This window comes from Enoplosus armatus, chromosome 10 (genome assembly GCF_043641665.1).
Source record: "Enoplosus armatus isolate fEnoArm2 chromosome 10, fEnoArm2.hap1, whole genome shotgun sequence".
In the NCBI taxonomy this organism is placed as follows: domain Eukaryota; kingdom Metazoa; phylum Chordata; class Actinopteri; order Centrarchiformes; family Enoplosidae; genus Enoplosus; species Enoplosus armatus.
In genome coordinates, this window is record NC_092189.1 from 4,038,283 (window position 1) to 4,050,645 (window position 12,363).

The following is a 12,363-nucleotide window of genomic DNA, read 5'->3' on the forward strand; positions in this document are numbered from 1 at the left end:
GGCATACCAAGGAACCAATGAAAGTAGGGTGGGTTCATGGATGTCTGCCAATCAGAGACAAGTCACCTTTCACCTCAAAACCTGCAGTGTCGGACAGATGCCTACAGTCATCCTTAATAGTTTCTGTCCACCTGTCTGACGTTTGTAACGCATGACTCTGCTGGATATCAATTCTAATTAATTATCTTAATTACTGCATTAATGCATACCACCACCCCCACCCCTCCACACACACACACACACACACACACACACACACACGTTAATCTACAACATCTCGCTTACGTTAGACTTTCAACTTAACCGACCTCAGTGTTGCATCTAACTTGAATTGGACATTGGACACGCTTGGACTCCTCCTGTAACTCTCGGAACACTCAACGTCCAATGTTAATTTCCCCCCTCTACCAATGTGTAAGTTACCTCTGACAGCAGAAACTGGACCTAGAGGTTATTAACGGAAAAAGCTACAACCCCGAGTCGCGGAGAAAGTAAACTTAAATGGCAGACTCCATTCAAAAAGCTAAAGCTCAAGTTCCCGGGAAGGACTTTAACCCTCCATCTATTCATAACTGGTTAACAGTGCAGACTCCGCGGTGTATTAGTGACTGACGACTGTGGGTACGAGAAACATTAACGTTGCTGAATGGTGTACAGTATTTAAGAACCAGCCATACAGTATATTCGTTAATGTTAACGCCGAATTTGTGCGCAGGACAAAACTATTAAGTCACGCGTATTCATTCATTAACAAGACACCATTAAGCTGTCAGAGATTTGAATAGAGTTCGGCGTATTTCAGTATCGCGGCATTCATTTCTTCTGCTACATTTGTACATTTTTGTTACGCATGTGACGTAACTAACTAATAATAAACCAACAATAGCAAACTTCTTTAAAGTGCTTCCCACCTGTTAGCTGCAGATCTCCCCAGCTCCTTGTTTTAGACCACGCGCACCTAATTGTGGTGTTAAAAAAAAAAAAAAAAAAAAATACAACTTCCGGACAAAAGTTCCAAAATAAAATCGGTTCAATTCACACAACTCACTTAGGGATATACGATGCTCGAGCTAAACAGTAAAAGAGTGTAAGTGCATCAAATATTTGATCGGGAAGTAAACTAAAATACAACTGTAGTCTTCCCACATTGTCTTTTGATGGTGTAACGATTTTAGGATACTTTTTCCACTCCCAGTTTGAAGGCAAACTTGCCTGATTTCCGGTCATAATATAGCTAGTAGAGTGCAGTGCACAAACATCATTCATTCATTATGGACTAAATTTAATTATTGCTCTATCTGAAAACTTGACATGACATTCGGGAATTCCATTATGTATGTTTGCACGACAGGACGCAACTTTTGTGGTACAATAAGCAAACCTAAGTGTGTCTTCTGGTCTTTCCTGCTTACTCAGATGAAGCTAGCTTCAAATGCACTGAATGAACTTACATGCTTTCACCGTAAAGTGTTTACTATTGGTTAAGTAAGGAAGTAATCATTTGCTATAATTTCTAAACTTGTTAAAGAATACATTATGATTCTTCAATGTAGAGCTTGACCCTGGATGTTTTTTGTGGATTTATCCAGACAGTACATTAATGGACAACAATGACATAATAAATATTAACAAACACAACTTAGAAATGAGTAATGACTAATCAATCACATGCAAATAAACCACTCATTTACTCACAAGATATTCCTCTCCATCATATGTACATTTTAATAATAACACGGACCAACAACAGTGCAACAAATTAAGACATAAAACTTTTTATTTCATCTCTTAAACACCGAATAAGAGTCGCGCTGATCGGTGCATTCATCTCCTCGTGTTGGTCACACAGACACACAGGTGTGGAGAACAGGGTGAAATTCACATTTGAGCTGACTGTTTTTAATCTGTTTTATTTTTAATTCACTTGTCCTGACGTCAGCTGTGTCTGATATATATATATATATATATTCTTTTTATTTTATTTTATATATATATGTAATTTAAAAAAAATAAAAAAAATTACTAGATTACAAACAATGAAAATGATACTACTGATGTATAAATAAAAAACAAATAAATAACATTTAATTTGTGCACTATTTTTCCACATACCAGCCATTTTGGAAGACTGCAGATTAAACAAGGTGCAGTTGTAAAAATCAGAGCTTTTGTGAATCGGCATAAAAAATGCCCCAGGAAGAACTCAAAAAGTCATTATAAAATTGATGTTTTAAAAAATGGAATCACATGAAACTGTGAAGAAATACGTTTTCGTTGGTCTCAACTATTTAAAGCCTGCTTCCAAAATGTCCTTGAAGACATCAGGACTGATGCAGAGCAATCCCCTTTTTCCTGCAATTTTCACATTCTTGACACAAGCCATTTTTTCCAGTGTTAACATAAATAAACAGTATGCTGTACTTCCTCAAAAATGCATTGTAACACATGTAACTGTCATTCAATTTGAAAGTGGACAACATGTCTTTATAACCAGTGGAAGAATTGGTTTGGTTCAGTTTAGTCTGATACTACTATTCTAACTCATAGTACGAGTAGAACTATCTTGATACTGAGTCCTAATTTCAGAAGTGGGTGAGCTGTCTATAATATCTATAATACTATCAACACAAGCTACTGTTTGGGGTCAATACTTGTTGATGTTTTAAATACGTGTAATACATTGAATATCTGGACATATACAACACTGATATGGACTAAAATCATTAAAAATGTTCAGTTGGGTGTATCAGCAAAGAAACGTTAAAAGATTTTGGGGCCATTTCTTCGAACAGAAGAACTTTAAAATTGAAATACTGACAGACATGTTGGTAGGTACTAATAGTACCAGAGTAACTTTTCTTTTTATGTCCTTTGCTCTTCAAGAAGCACCAAGATTTACTCTCACCTGTTTACTTCCTTTCTTCTCACATGTTTGTAAGTCCTTTGTTCTTGACGTTGCTTTTCTGTATTTACATACATTACTTCAAATGCATTTCACAACAAAAAGGGGAAAGTGCTTTATGTTCAGCTGGTGCAGAAGGAGCAGTGGATCCCCCCCGTCAGGTCAGTGATGGTTCCCTCTTGGACTAGGCTTTGTAGGAATTCGGTCTCTCTGTCCACATTGTGCATCTTCTGCTGCAGCATGGCGCTCATGGGAAGGCGGTCGTAGTAATGCAGTGGCGCCCCCTGCTGGGAGAGGTTGTAGCCGAAGCCTGCCAGGCTGACCTCGTCGCACAGCACGCTGGCTAAATTCAGTGCAGAGACACCCATGGTAGGCACATTCTGCAGAGGAAAGAAACAAAGACCCAAAACCTTTATGAAGAAGAAAAGCATTGGTGTCATCATCATTTTTTGCAGTTGTTTTGACTCCCACTGGTTCCAACAGGAAACCATCTCTAACAGTCTTATTTTCTGAAACTTGATTTGTTGATTCTGGTCTGAATGACATTCCTGTATTTTCTAAGTAAACTGTTTTTGTACTTATAATTATAAACTACCTTTAAAATACAGTCTGCAATTTCAATTTCAAATTTTTCTATTCCTAAATAGATCATTAGTCCAGATCCTTCATGATAATAATTTAGCATGCCTTGTAACCTTGGTTACAAGAACAGACAGTTAATCCCCAGTATAGGTAGTGTCTATTACCTGGTCACTGCCCCACAGGTGTGGTCTGGGTGGAGGGTATTTCAGCAGGTCCAATGCAGTCTCTCTGATGACATGCGGGTTTAGAAGTCTGAACCTGTGGGGTTCAAGAGGGATTTGATCTGGAACCTTCCTCCAGAAGAAGAGCCAGTCCCACAGAGGCTGCAACACAAAGCACACGTGTGTCCCAGCTCTGATCTCAAACACTGCAAGATTTCTTTTTTCATACGAATGATGTAGTATAAAATCATAGATATAGTAAAGTATATACATAAAATAATCTTTCTCAAGAGTACAGATCAGCTTTTGAATCTTGATCACATAAAGACGGTATTCTGTGGTGGCATCAAGGTTAAAAACAATAGGAGGAACAGGCCAACTCAGACCCCCTTTGAAGAGGGAGTTTTTTCACACAGTATCACATCTGAGTAAACCAAAGACACAGAGGTAAACTCTCCAGCTGATCCAGAATGCTGCGGCACGTGTACTGACAAGAACCAGGAAAAGAGATCATATTTCTCCTGTGTTAGCGTCGCTGCACTGGCTCCCTGTAAAATCTAGAATAGAGTTTAAAATCCTTCTCCTGACTTACAAAGCTCTTACTGGTCAGGCACCATCATATCTTAAAGAGCTCATAGTACCCTATTACCCCACTAGAGAACTGCGCTCCCAGAATGCAGGGTCGCTTGTGGTTCCTAGAGTCTCCAAAAACAGAACAGGAGCCAGAGCCTTCAACTATCGAGCTCCTCTCCTGTGGAATCGGCTCCCAGTTTGGGTCCGGGAGGCAGACACACTCTCTACTTTTACGAGTAGGCTCAAAACTTTGCTTTTTGATAACGCTTATAATTAGGGCTGGCTCAGGCCTGCCTGGACCAGCCCCTAGCTATGCTGCTATAGGCCTAGACTGCTGGGGGACTTCCCATGATGCACTGAGCTTTCCTCCTCTCCCTCTTCATCTTTACACATTCATCTCCCTCCAATGCATGTTACTAACTTTATATCTTCCCGGGAGCTTATTTGTGCTTTGTCGTCTCGCAGGTTCCTGTGGATCGTGGTCCTGGTAGGCCTGGCTGCTGCTGCTGCCATGGGCCTGCCTGACTCTCATCACTACAGTTATTATGTTTAGTCGCAGTTCTGTTACTATTAAAGCTGTTATTGCTATTATTACAGCTGTAACTACTATTATCAGTCATATTTCCATATTATTATAATTATAGCTGCTATGGCTACTGCTAGCGCTGCCATACATCTCTGCCTGTCTGTCTGTGTCTCTACGTCTATCTCTCTCTCTGTCTCTTTCTGTCTGTCTGTCTGTCTCTCCCCCTCTCTCTTTCTCCCTCCCTCTCTCTCTCTCTCTCTCAAACCCAGCCGGTCAAAGCAGATGACCCCCCCACCTAGAGTCTGGTTCTGCTCGAGGTTTCTGCCTCTTAAATGGAAGTTTTTCTTCTCCTCTGTCTCCAAAGGTCTTGCTCATGGTGGGAACTGTTGGGTCTCTGTAATAACATTATAAAGAGTAGGTCTAGACCGGCTCTATTTGTAAAGTGTCATGAGATGACTTTTGTTGTGATTTGGCGCTATATAAATAAAATTGAATTGAATAGATGAGGTGGTGAGTCAGATCTAACCCTTGCTGCAGCTTTGTTTTCAAAGTAAGTGTCACAACTATCAGTCTGAGGGTGCGATTTGCTGATATGCTAACAGCAAACATCTGCCAGGAAGTGAAATATGTCCATCGCCATGTTAACTTTGGCCAACATTTTATTTTTATTTTATTTTGTATCATGTTTAAAAACAGTTTATGTTTTCAGCTACATTTATATGATTTCAGTGATTTTCTTTTTCTGCTATTTGCTCAATTTTTACATTTGAAATGTTTGCTCTTTCCAGTCCATGTGTTGTAGTTGAATTCTTGCTTTATGGTTTTTCATCAGTAATTCAGTTCACCAGTTGTTTTGCTCCTTAGGAGATATGTTATATAGTCTGTTTCCTACTGGAAATGTGTGAACATGCCAACTTTCTTCCATGGATTAAAAACTGAAACTTGGCTGAATCATTGCTCCATGATTCGTTGATGAAGTCAGACGTTTTGCTGGATTTCTGACCTTTTTAGTGCAACAAACTGCTGTAAAGCAATGATACATTCAAGGCTTCAGCCAACTTTGTGAGGTTTTCTGACGGTTAAAACTGAAACTCATTGATAATGTTTTAATGTCTTTAAAAACCATTTCTAGAGAGCGCTCTCTAAAAATACACAAAACCCAGTAAAACACAACAACGATGACACTAATTAATAAGATACATTTGTTATTGATCAAAACACTGCATTCAGATGGCTCAGATTAAAGCTCTTCCTATACACAACAAATGTAGTATATTTCAGTTACTGAGAACAACGCACACACACACACGCACACACACACACCACCACTACTCACCACAGTGAGCTTGTTGATCATTGCTGAGATCCAGCTGATGTCTACACCTTTATACACCACAGCTACAAACAGAGTGTGTGGGTCTGTGTCGAGCCAGTGGAGCGGCGTGCCCTCGGGGTAACTCATCCTGATGCTGGTTCGACTCCCAACATCAACTCTGAATTCTCCCAGAGGGCCGCTGTTCAACCTGACAGAGGGAGACACAGAGAGGTTTTTAATGGAAATCATGTAGCTTTGTTGATTTTACACAGTGGGAAGTGTTTGTGATTTCATTGCTAAGGACCATTATGTGCACATGGGATTCATGCGGTCACGCATTTGTGTTTCTAACCTGATAATGGTGTCAAAACGGTCGATCAGTGGGCCCAGCTCCAGGCCTCTGAGAATGCCTCCATTTCCCATGACCACACAGCGCCGACATTTATCGGACGTCTTCTCCAGCTGGGGCGTGGACTCAAAGTCCGGCAGCTTTAAACCACAGATAGAATCATTAGCTTTGTATGTTTCACTGGGCTGCACAATGTAGAAATTAGGCGTGGATGTTACAATTATTTAAACCTTAAACTACAATTACATGTTCCCAACCTTTTGCATCCCTTTTTCCTTAACTTGAAATTATCAGACGGAATCCATATAATTTGATTGGGCTCCAAAACAGCCTTTGTAACACTTTAGACTGGATTCATTTTAATCTAGCATCTCATTAAGTGCCTTTCCATCAACCTGTTTTTTCTTTTTGCATATTTAGATAGAATGTAATTAGAGATATCATACATTTTTCTTTTGCTCAGTCATAAATGACATATACTGTATACGTAATGGGAATCCACTCAAGCTATTATTGTCTGATGATGATGATATAGTCGTAAATTAGGATTTATCTCTCGAATTATCAGTCGTACTAGTCAAATTGCATCGTGCATTGTCAATAATATTATCATTACATTTGTCAAATATCTTGCATTGTCATTCTGATTGGTCACATTCAAGTCAAACTACAGTTTTAAGAAACCATTATTGTTACATTGAACAGTTGGAGTGTATCACTACTATATCTGCATGTGGTAGAGGCAGCTTTCAATGGAGGTTAGGCTCTTCATATGACAATCAAAGGTTTTTGGTGTGTGACCCCTCACATGGTCAGGAACATACAATATAAATAATGATCATAAGATAGAAATAATAGAATGAAAGAGGGAAAGGAGTTGCATTCACCTGTTTCAGCAGATCCTCTGCTTTGCTCTGGAGGCCGCTGAACCCGAACGGTGGAGGATACAGGAAGAGGTCATCAGGGGGCGGCACGTCTTTCCACAGGAAGGGCTGGGTCATGTGACTGGAAGCAGGCAGTCGCGCCAACAGGCCCTGCCTGGCTCTGCTGGGACGACACTGACCCTCCAGAACTCTGCGCACGTGCTCGTGCACCGTCTGCAAGTAAAACAGAGGTTATGAAAACAAGGTGTGAGCTCCGAGGTAGCGACATCAATCTGTGGCCATCTGTAACTACCAGTAACAACATAAAAAAGTGATTTTCTGTAGTAACGGCAGGTAGAACTATTTATGATATTACTATTACTCTGTGGCAACATACAGTAATAAGACACCAGTTTATTGCTTTTTTTTTTGTTCGTAGGTAAGTAAAACAACAATGTTGGTAAAAAGTCTAAATTTAGTAATATCATATCAAGGAATAAGGACATCAAAGTACCTAAAAAAAAAACCTGACTGGTGTTGAAGGTGTGAAATCTCAACAAGCAGCTTATGATTCTGTTGGGAGGAAATGACACATTTGGGCACATCTGTGCAGCATCTAAACAAAAAAATCATATGGTCCTCGTGACGGGGACTCACTTCATTTGGTTTTCCCCAGCTCCACTCAGAATACAATTTGTACAATTTCCCCCCGGGGATCAATTAAGTATTTCTGATTCTGACAATAAGAAAGGAAACTGAGTAGAGAACTCAAAGTATCTAGGTCAAGATGGTGGTTTTACTCCAATCTACACCACACTGTCAACTTAACTTTCGCTTCCGAATACTGCTAACTTTCAGTATACAGTGAAACTTCTCTACCGTACTCTCACCTTTTTATGTGCAGGGTTGACGTGCCAGTCCAGAGGTTTGCTTGTCCCTGTCTCAATCAGTGGCAGAGAGACCAATACCAAACCCAGCAAACCTAAAAGCATGCACAGCACCAACACACGCCTGGAGACACACACACACACACACACGTGCGTGCGAAAGAGACAAACATTTCTGTTAGCAGTATGAAACGATCATCAGAGTAGATTAGGAATCAGAAAGCCAAATGTAAAGCATCTCTTTTTAGAAACCAGTTAAACGGACTGACTTTTCACATGGGAAAAAGCTGCAGGCAGACCCCTTTCACCTCTTATTTCAATCAATTGTGAAGGGTTATGCTGAAATACCATCTGACCACACCCTAGCAAACATCTTACCAAATGACATCTCCCAGTCATAGCCTGTTTATTTATAGTGCTACATTTCTCTGTGTGCCACTACTGTGTCATTATCTAATCACTGGAAACCACTGGCAGTATTTATGCTGTCATAGTTTGATTTATGAGTTAATTTGTTCTTTCCATAACACTGGGGAACAATTTGAAAAAAAAATTCTGTTGAGTTAGATAAAACTGGCATGCTGATTACAAAATTGCAGTCAGTTTTTTTCTAGCACGTCAAGTTTTTTCTCCACAGCTTACCCTCCAGATAAGCAAGATTCCACTGATTAGCTGTAGTAAGACTTGCCAGCTGATTATGATTGGACTCATCTACAGCCACGTGGCAACTCGTTTGTGCAGTCACAATTGAGACAGTGCGGTGAGAGGTGTGTGCAGCTCCCAATAGGTCAGTACTATCACACACATATCTGTTAAGTACAGTATTTTTCATATTTTTTAAGAAAACGGGGATCCTATAGTTCAAAAACTTGACGTGATAGAGAAAAACTGAGATCAGTTTTGGATTCCGCACCCAAAAATTAGTTTAAAAACAGCTGTCAGACCTAACTCAACAAAAATTGTGTTCCCCAGTGTAATCCATTTTTGGTGAGTCAAGTTGGCTTGAGCTCCTGTGCCTCATCATCACCTCAACCTTCATTCACCTTACATAACTTCAAGGACACAGTTAGAAAGCTCAACTCTTTCTGCGCCGTAATTCAATATCAATTCAATCACATTTTGCTGTTTCCTCACAGTAATTATTATCATAGCACTTATCAAGATAAATGTAAAGGAAGTGTAAGTCTGTACATGCTTGAGGTTCCTTGTTAAGCCCTTTAGTAGAAAGTCAGGCAAGGCCTCAGTTGAAGAGAGCCTCGCTCACTCAGTCAAGAATTTAAAGGCCTTCATTCAGAAGATACCTGATACCAAGCAGGCATGCTGAGGGCATATGAGTCACTGAGTCACAGAAAAATGCTAACAATGCACAGACAGATGAGCATCTTGCAGCATCATTGTTCAGTAATTCCCAAAGTAAATATTTAAATCATAGTGAATCCTGACTTGTTGCACAAGTGTAGACTTCATGTCCAGTCTGTCACCACTCAAAGGCAGCTGCTGACACCGCCCAGGGGAGGAAAACCAGAAAAACTCATTCTACCTGACCTAGGCTCAGAAAATACAGTAAGTTAGACTAACAGAGGGGATAAACACATGCGTCTTCTTCCTGATTCACAGCAATGTTCTGTAAATATAGAGCAATTAGTCATAAAACAGAGGTACTGTACGCAGGAAGACACTGGCTCTAACGAACAACTGCAACTCGTGAGAGCAGGCAGGAGATCCCCAAGTTCTGCTTGCACGACATAAGTCTACTCTTGAATTCTAATTAGCCCTGTTTACAGTAAAAACCCCTGATAAGCATTTGGGTACGAGTCAATCGACCAAGCCACTCAAACCAGGAGACACTGAAGACAATCAGGCTAGTTTTTCAACTCTCTACATCATCACTCACATACACATTATCTATTCATCTGCACTCTTCTTTCTGTCTTTTATACAGACCCTTTAACACAGCAGAGCTTTCAGAATAAAGATAGCTTTCTTGTGCACTGTTTACACATAAAGCTCCACCCAAAAGTAAAAAAGAAATGGCTGCATTTTGAACACAGTGGCAGATTCTTAGTTCAGGGAAAAATTATTGATAAATCAACAAGAGCAAAGACTGCGTCTGCATCACTTCAACAACAGATACAAGAAAGGATCGTGTCGATGCATTTTAGCGAGCGCTGTGGGTTCACAGGTTGCCTGTCCTCATTCTTCCTTTTGAGTCAGCACAGTTGGCCATAAAATTCACTCTTGTAAGGTACGCCAAACAGGTTCCACTGAGTAGATAATTCATCAGCAGCATGGAAGTTAACTTTCACCTTGCACTTTCAGAGTTGAGTTTTATTGCAGCCCAGCATTTGAGTTCTTTTTTTAAATGTTAAAAGTGCTTTTAAAAAGTAAATGAAAGCCACTTGCCACCAACAACAAAGCAGACATAAACAAACAGGCCGAGACTATAAATGATTATACTGTTGTTCTCCTTTAAGACCTTAAGGACAGAAGGCGTCCATCTAAGCGCCATGGTTCAAGAGAACAGTAGGCGTCTTTGTGGTGTGTTATGTGAACATCACCTGTGTGCTACCCAGCGTTTAGGAAGCCTCATGTTGTTCTCATTCACACTGGATTCTGGGAACTCCTCTGGTTTCTCTGCTGAAGCCCGAGACCCTCTGGCTCTCAGGGGCCATGTCCTGCACACACAGGGACAGTCAGGTGCAGTCTATTAGCCACATTAGTGAACAATGCAAGACTACTAAATACTACAACAGCAGCAGCGCTTGTACGAATAACTTCAGTTTGTTTGTTCAGTTTCTTAGTTTGATGATAAGTTGTTTGGTAATGCTGACAGTTACCTCGCAGCAGCGCAATTTCTAATGGTGGGACATGCACTCTGGTGTTATTAGGGGTTATGTTGTTCTGTAAAATACTGTATTGTAATTGGAATGTAGTTTTACAACAGCTAATGTCTGCACATTATCATAAGGGTAAACCTATGGGAGGCTGAGAAAAGGGCATTTAAATCGACCACTTAAATAAATGTCACTGTACCGCGATATTAAAGTCACAGGTAAAAGTCCAATAAATAATAAATTGAATAAAAGTATTCAAAACGACTTATCATGAGGTATGCACGTATTAAAATAGTAAAGTATATTTAAAAGCATCCACAGAGTGTTATATCGTTGTAATATTATTGTATTTATTATTATTATTGATGATAATTATTATTGATCTTAATGTCGCAGCTGGTCGAGGTGGAGCTCACTGTAACGACTTTATATAGCTATGTGTGTACCGGTTAGTCTAAACTATAGCGTTTGCGTTGCATGTAAAATCTTAATCTTTAACGAAGTAACTCCAGCTGCAGTAACGTTAAAGGACAACAACAAGTAAAAAGCAGCGTCAAATAAAATTACTCAAGCACATGCTGGTACTTGTTTTAGTTATTACAACACAGCAGTTGCTACTACGGAATGTTTTTGGCAGTTTCGGCACAAAAGCAGTCGAAAAATCAATAAATATTAGCCCTTAGCTAACGTTTTACCGATAAATGAATTACCGTTACTGTGACGTTATACCCCTCGCGACTGTCCAACGCAGCTCGGAGTTCCAGGCGAAGCATAGTCGTAGTGCGCATTTAGTGAGCAAACCTCCACTGGTTTAACTGTAGCTCGGCACCTAACGTTACGTTACTGAATAAAATGCTGCGTTTCTGCCATGTTTGTGCTTTGCTTGATTAGCAAGGCGTCACGCAAGTGCCAGTCTTAATAATGTGGCCTTTGAACATGAAAGAACGTCACGCATCGGCGGGGCTCGGCAGTTAGGGGGATTTTTACCCAAAATAACGTTACCGAACCAGACCGATTAAATTAAGTAGCAGCAAAGGCAGTGAGTGTTAAAAATGTTTTTTTTTCCTTGGCGGTCCCACTTTACGCTGTAGTGAAGACGAAGGGGACCGTTAAGTTAGCCGTTTCATTTTTTTGCGGACCAAACTGTAAGCTATGTTAACCACAACAGTTGAGTGGTTTTACACCCAATTCTATCTATTTCGTCTTCGTCATCATGTACGGACTTATTTACTTACCCTTCCATAGATTACCCAGGTTCGTCATAATGATTCCTATGGAGAGTAAATGACCAGCTACTTTTCCCGCAGCTCTTTATCCCAGCTTCATTTGACCAGCATCCCTTCAGGTAAAGCAGCCTATCGGAGGCCAGAA

At 40.2% G+C, this 12,363-nt stretch overlaps 1 protein-coding gene across 1 annotated transcript; it reads right to left on the minus strand.

Annotated features, from left to right (window-relative positions):
• Nucleotides 1-1,709: 1,709 nt before the first annotated feature.
• On the minus strand, nucleotides 1,710-12,346 carry st3gal5 (ST3 beta-galactoside alpha-2,3-sialyltransferase 5). The gene is made up of 8 exons (XM_070913282.1): nucleotides 12,228-12,346; nucleotides 10,717-10,833; nucleotides 8,162-8,282; nucleotides 7,296-7,505; nucleotides 6,412-6,548; nucleotides 6,081-6,267; nucleotides 3,649-3,807; nucleotides 1,710-3,282 (listed from the first exon to the last, which is right to left on the minus strand). Exons 1-8 carry the CDS (start codon nucleotides 12,233-12,235, stop codon nucleotides 3,025-3,027), a joined length of 1,197 nt encoding a protein of 398 aa, XP_070769383.1. The 5' UTR covers nucleotides 12,236-12,346; the 3' UTR covers nucleotides 1,710-3,024.
• Nucleotides 12,347-12,363: the final 17 nt, after the last annotated feature.

Coding starts and splice junctions, on each gene's coding strand:
- st3gal5 (XM_070913282.1), bottom strand. Junction 7,506..8,161: donor TCAACCCTGCACATAAAAAG/GTGAGAGTACGG, acceptor TTTTACTTGCAG/ACGGTGCACGAGCACGTGCG. Junction 3,808..6,080: donor TGATCAACAAGCTCACTGTG/GTGAGTAGTGGT, acceptor TTTGTGTTGCAG/CCTCTGTGGGACTGGCTCTT.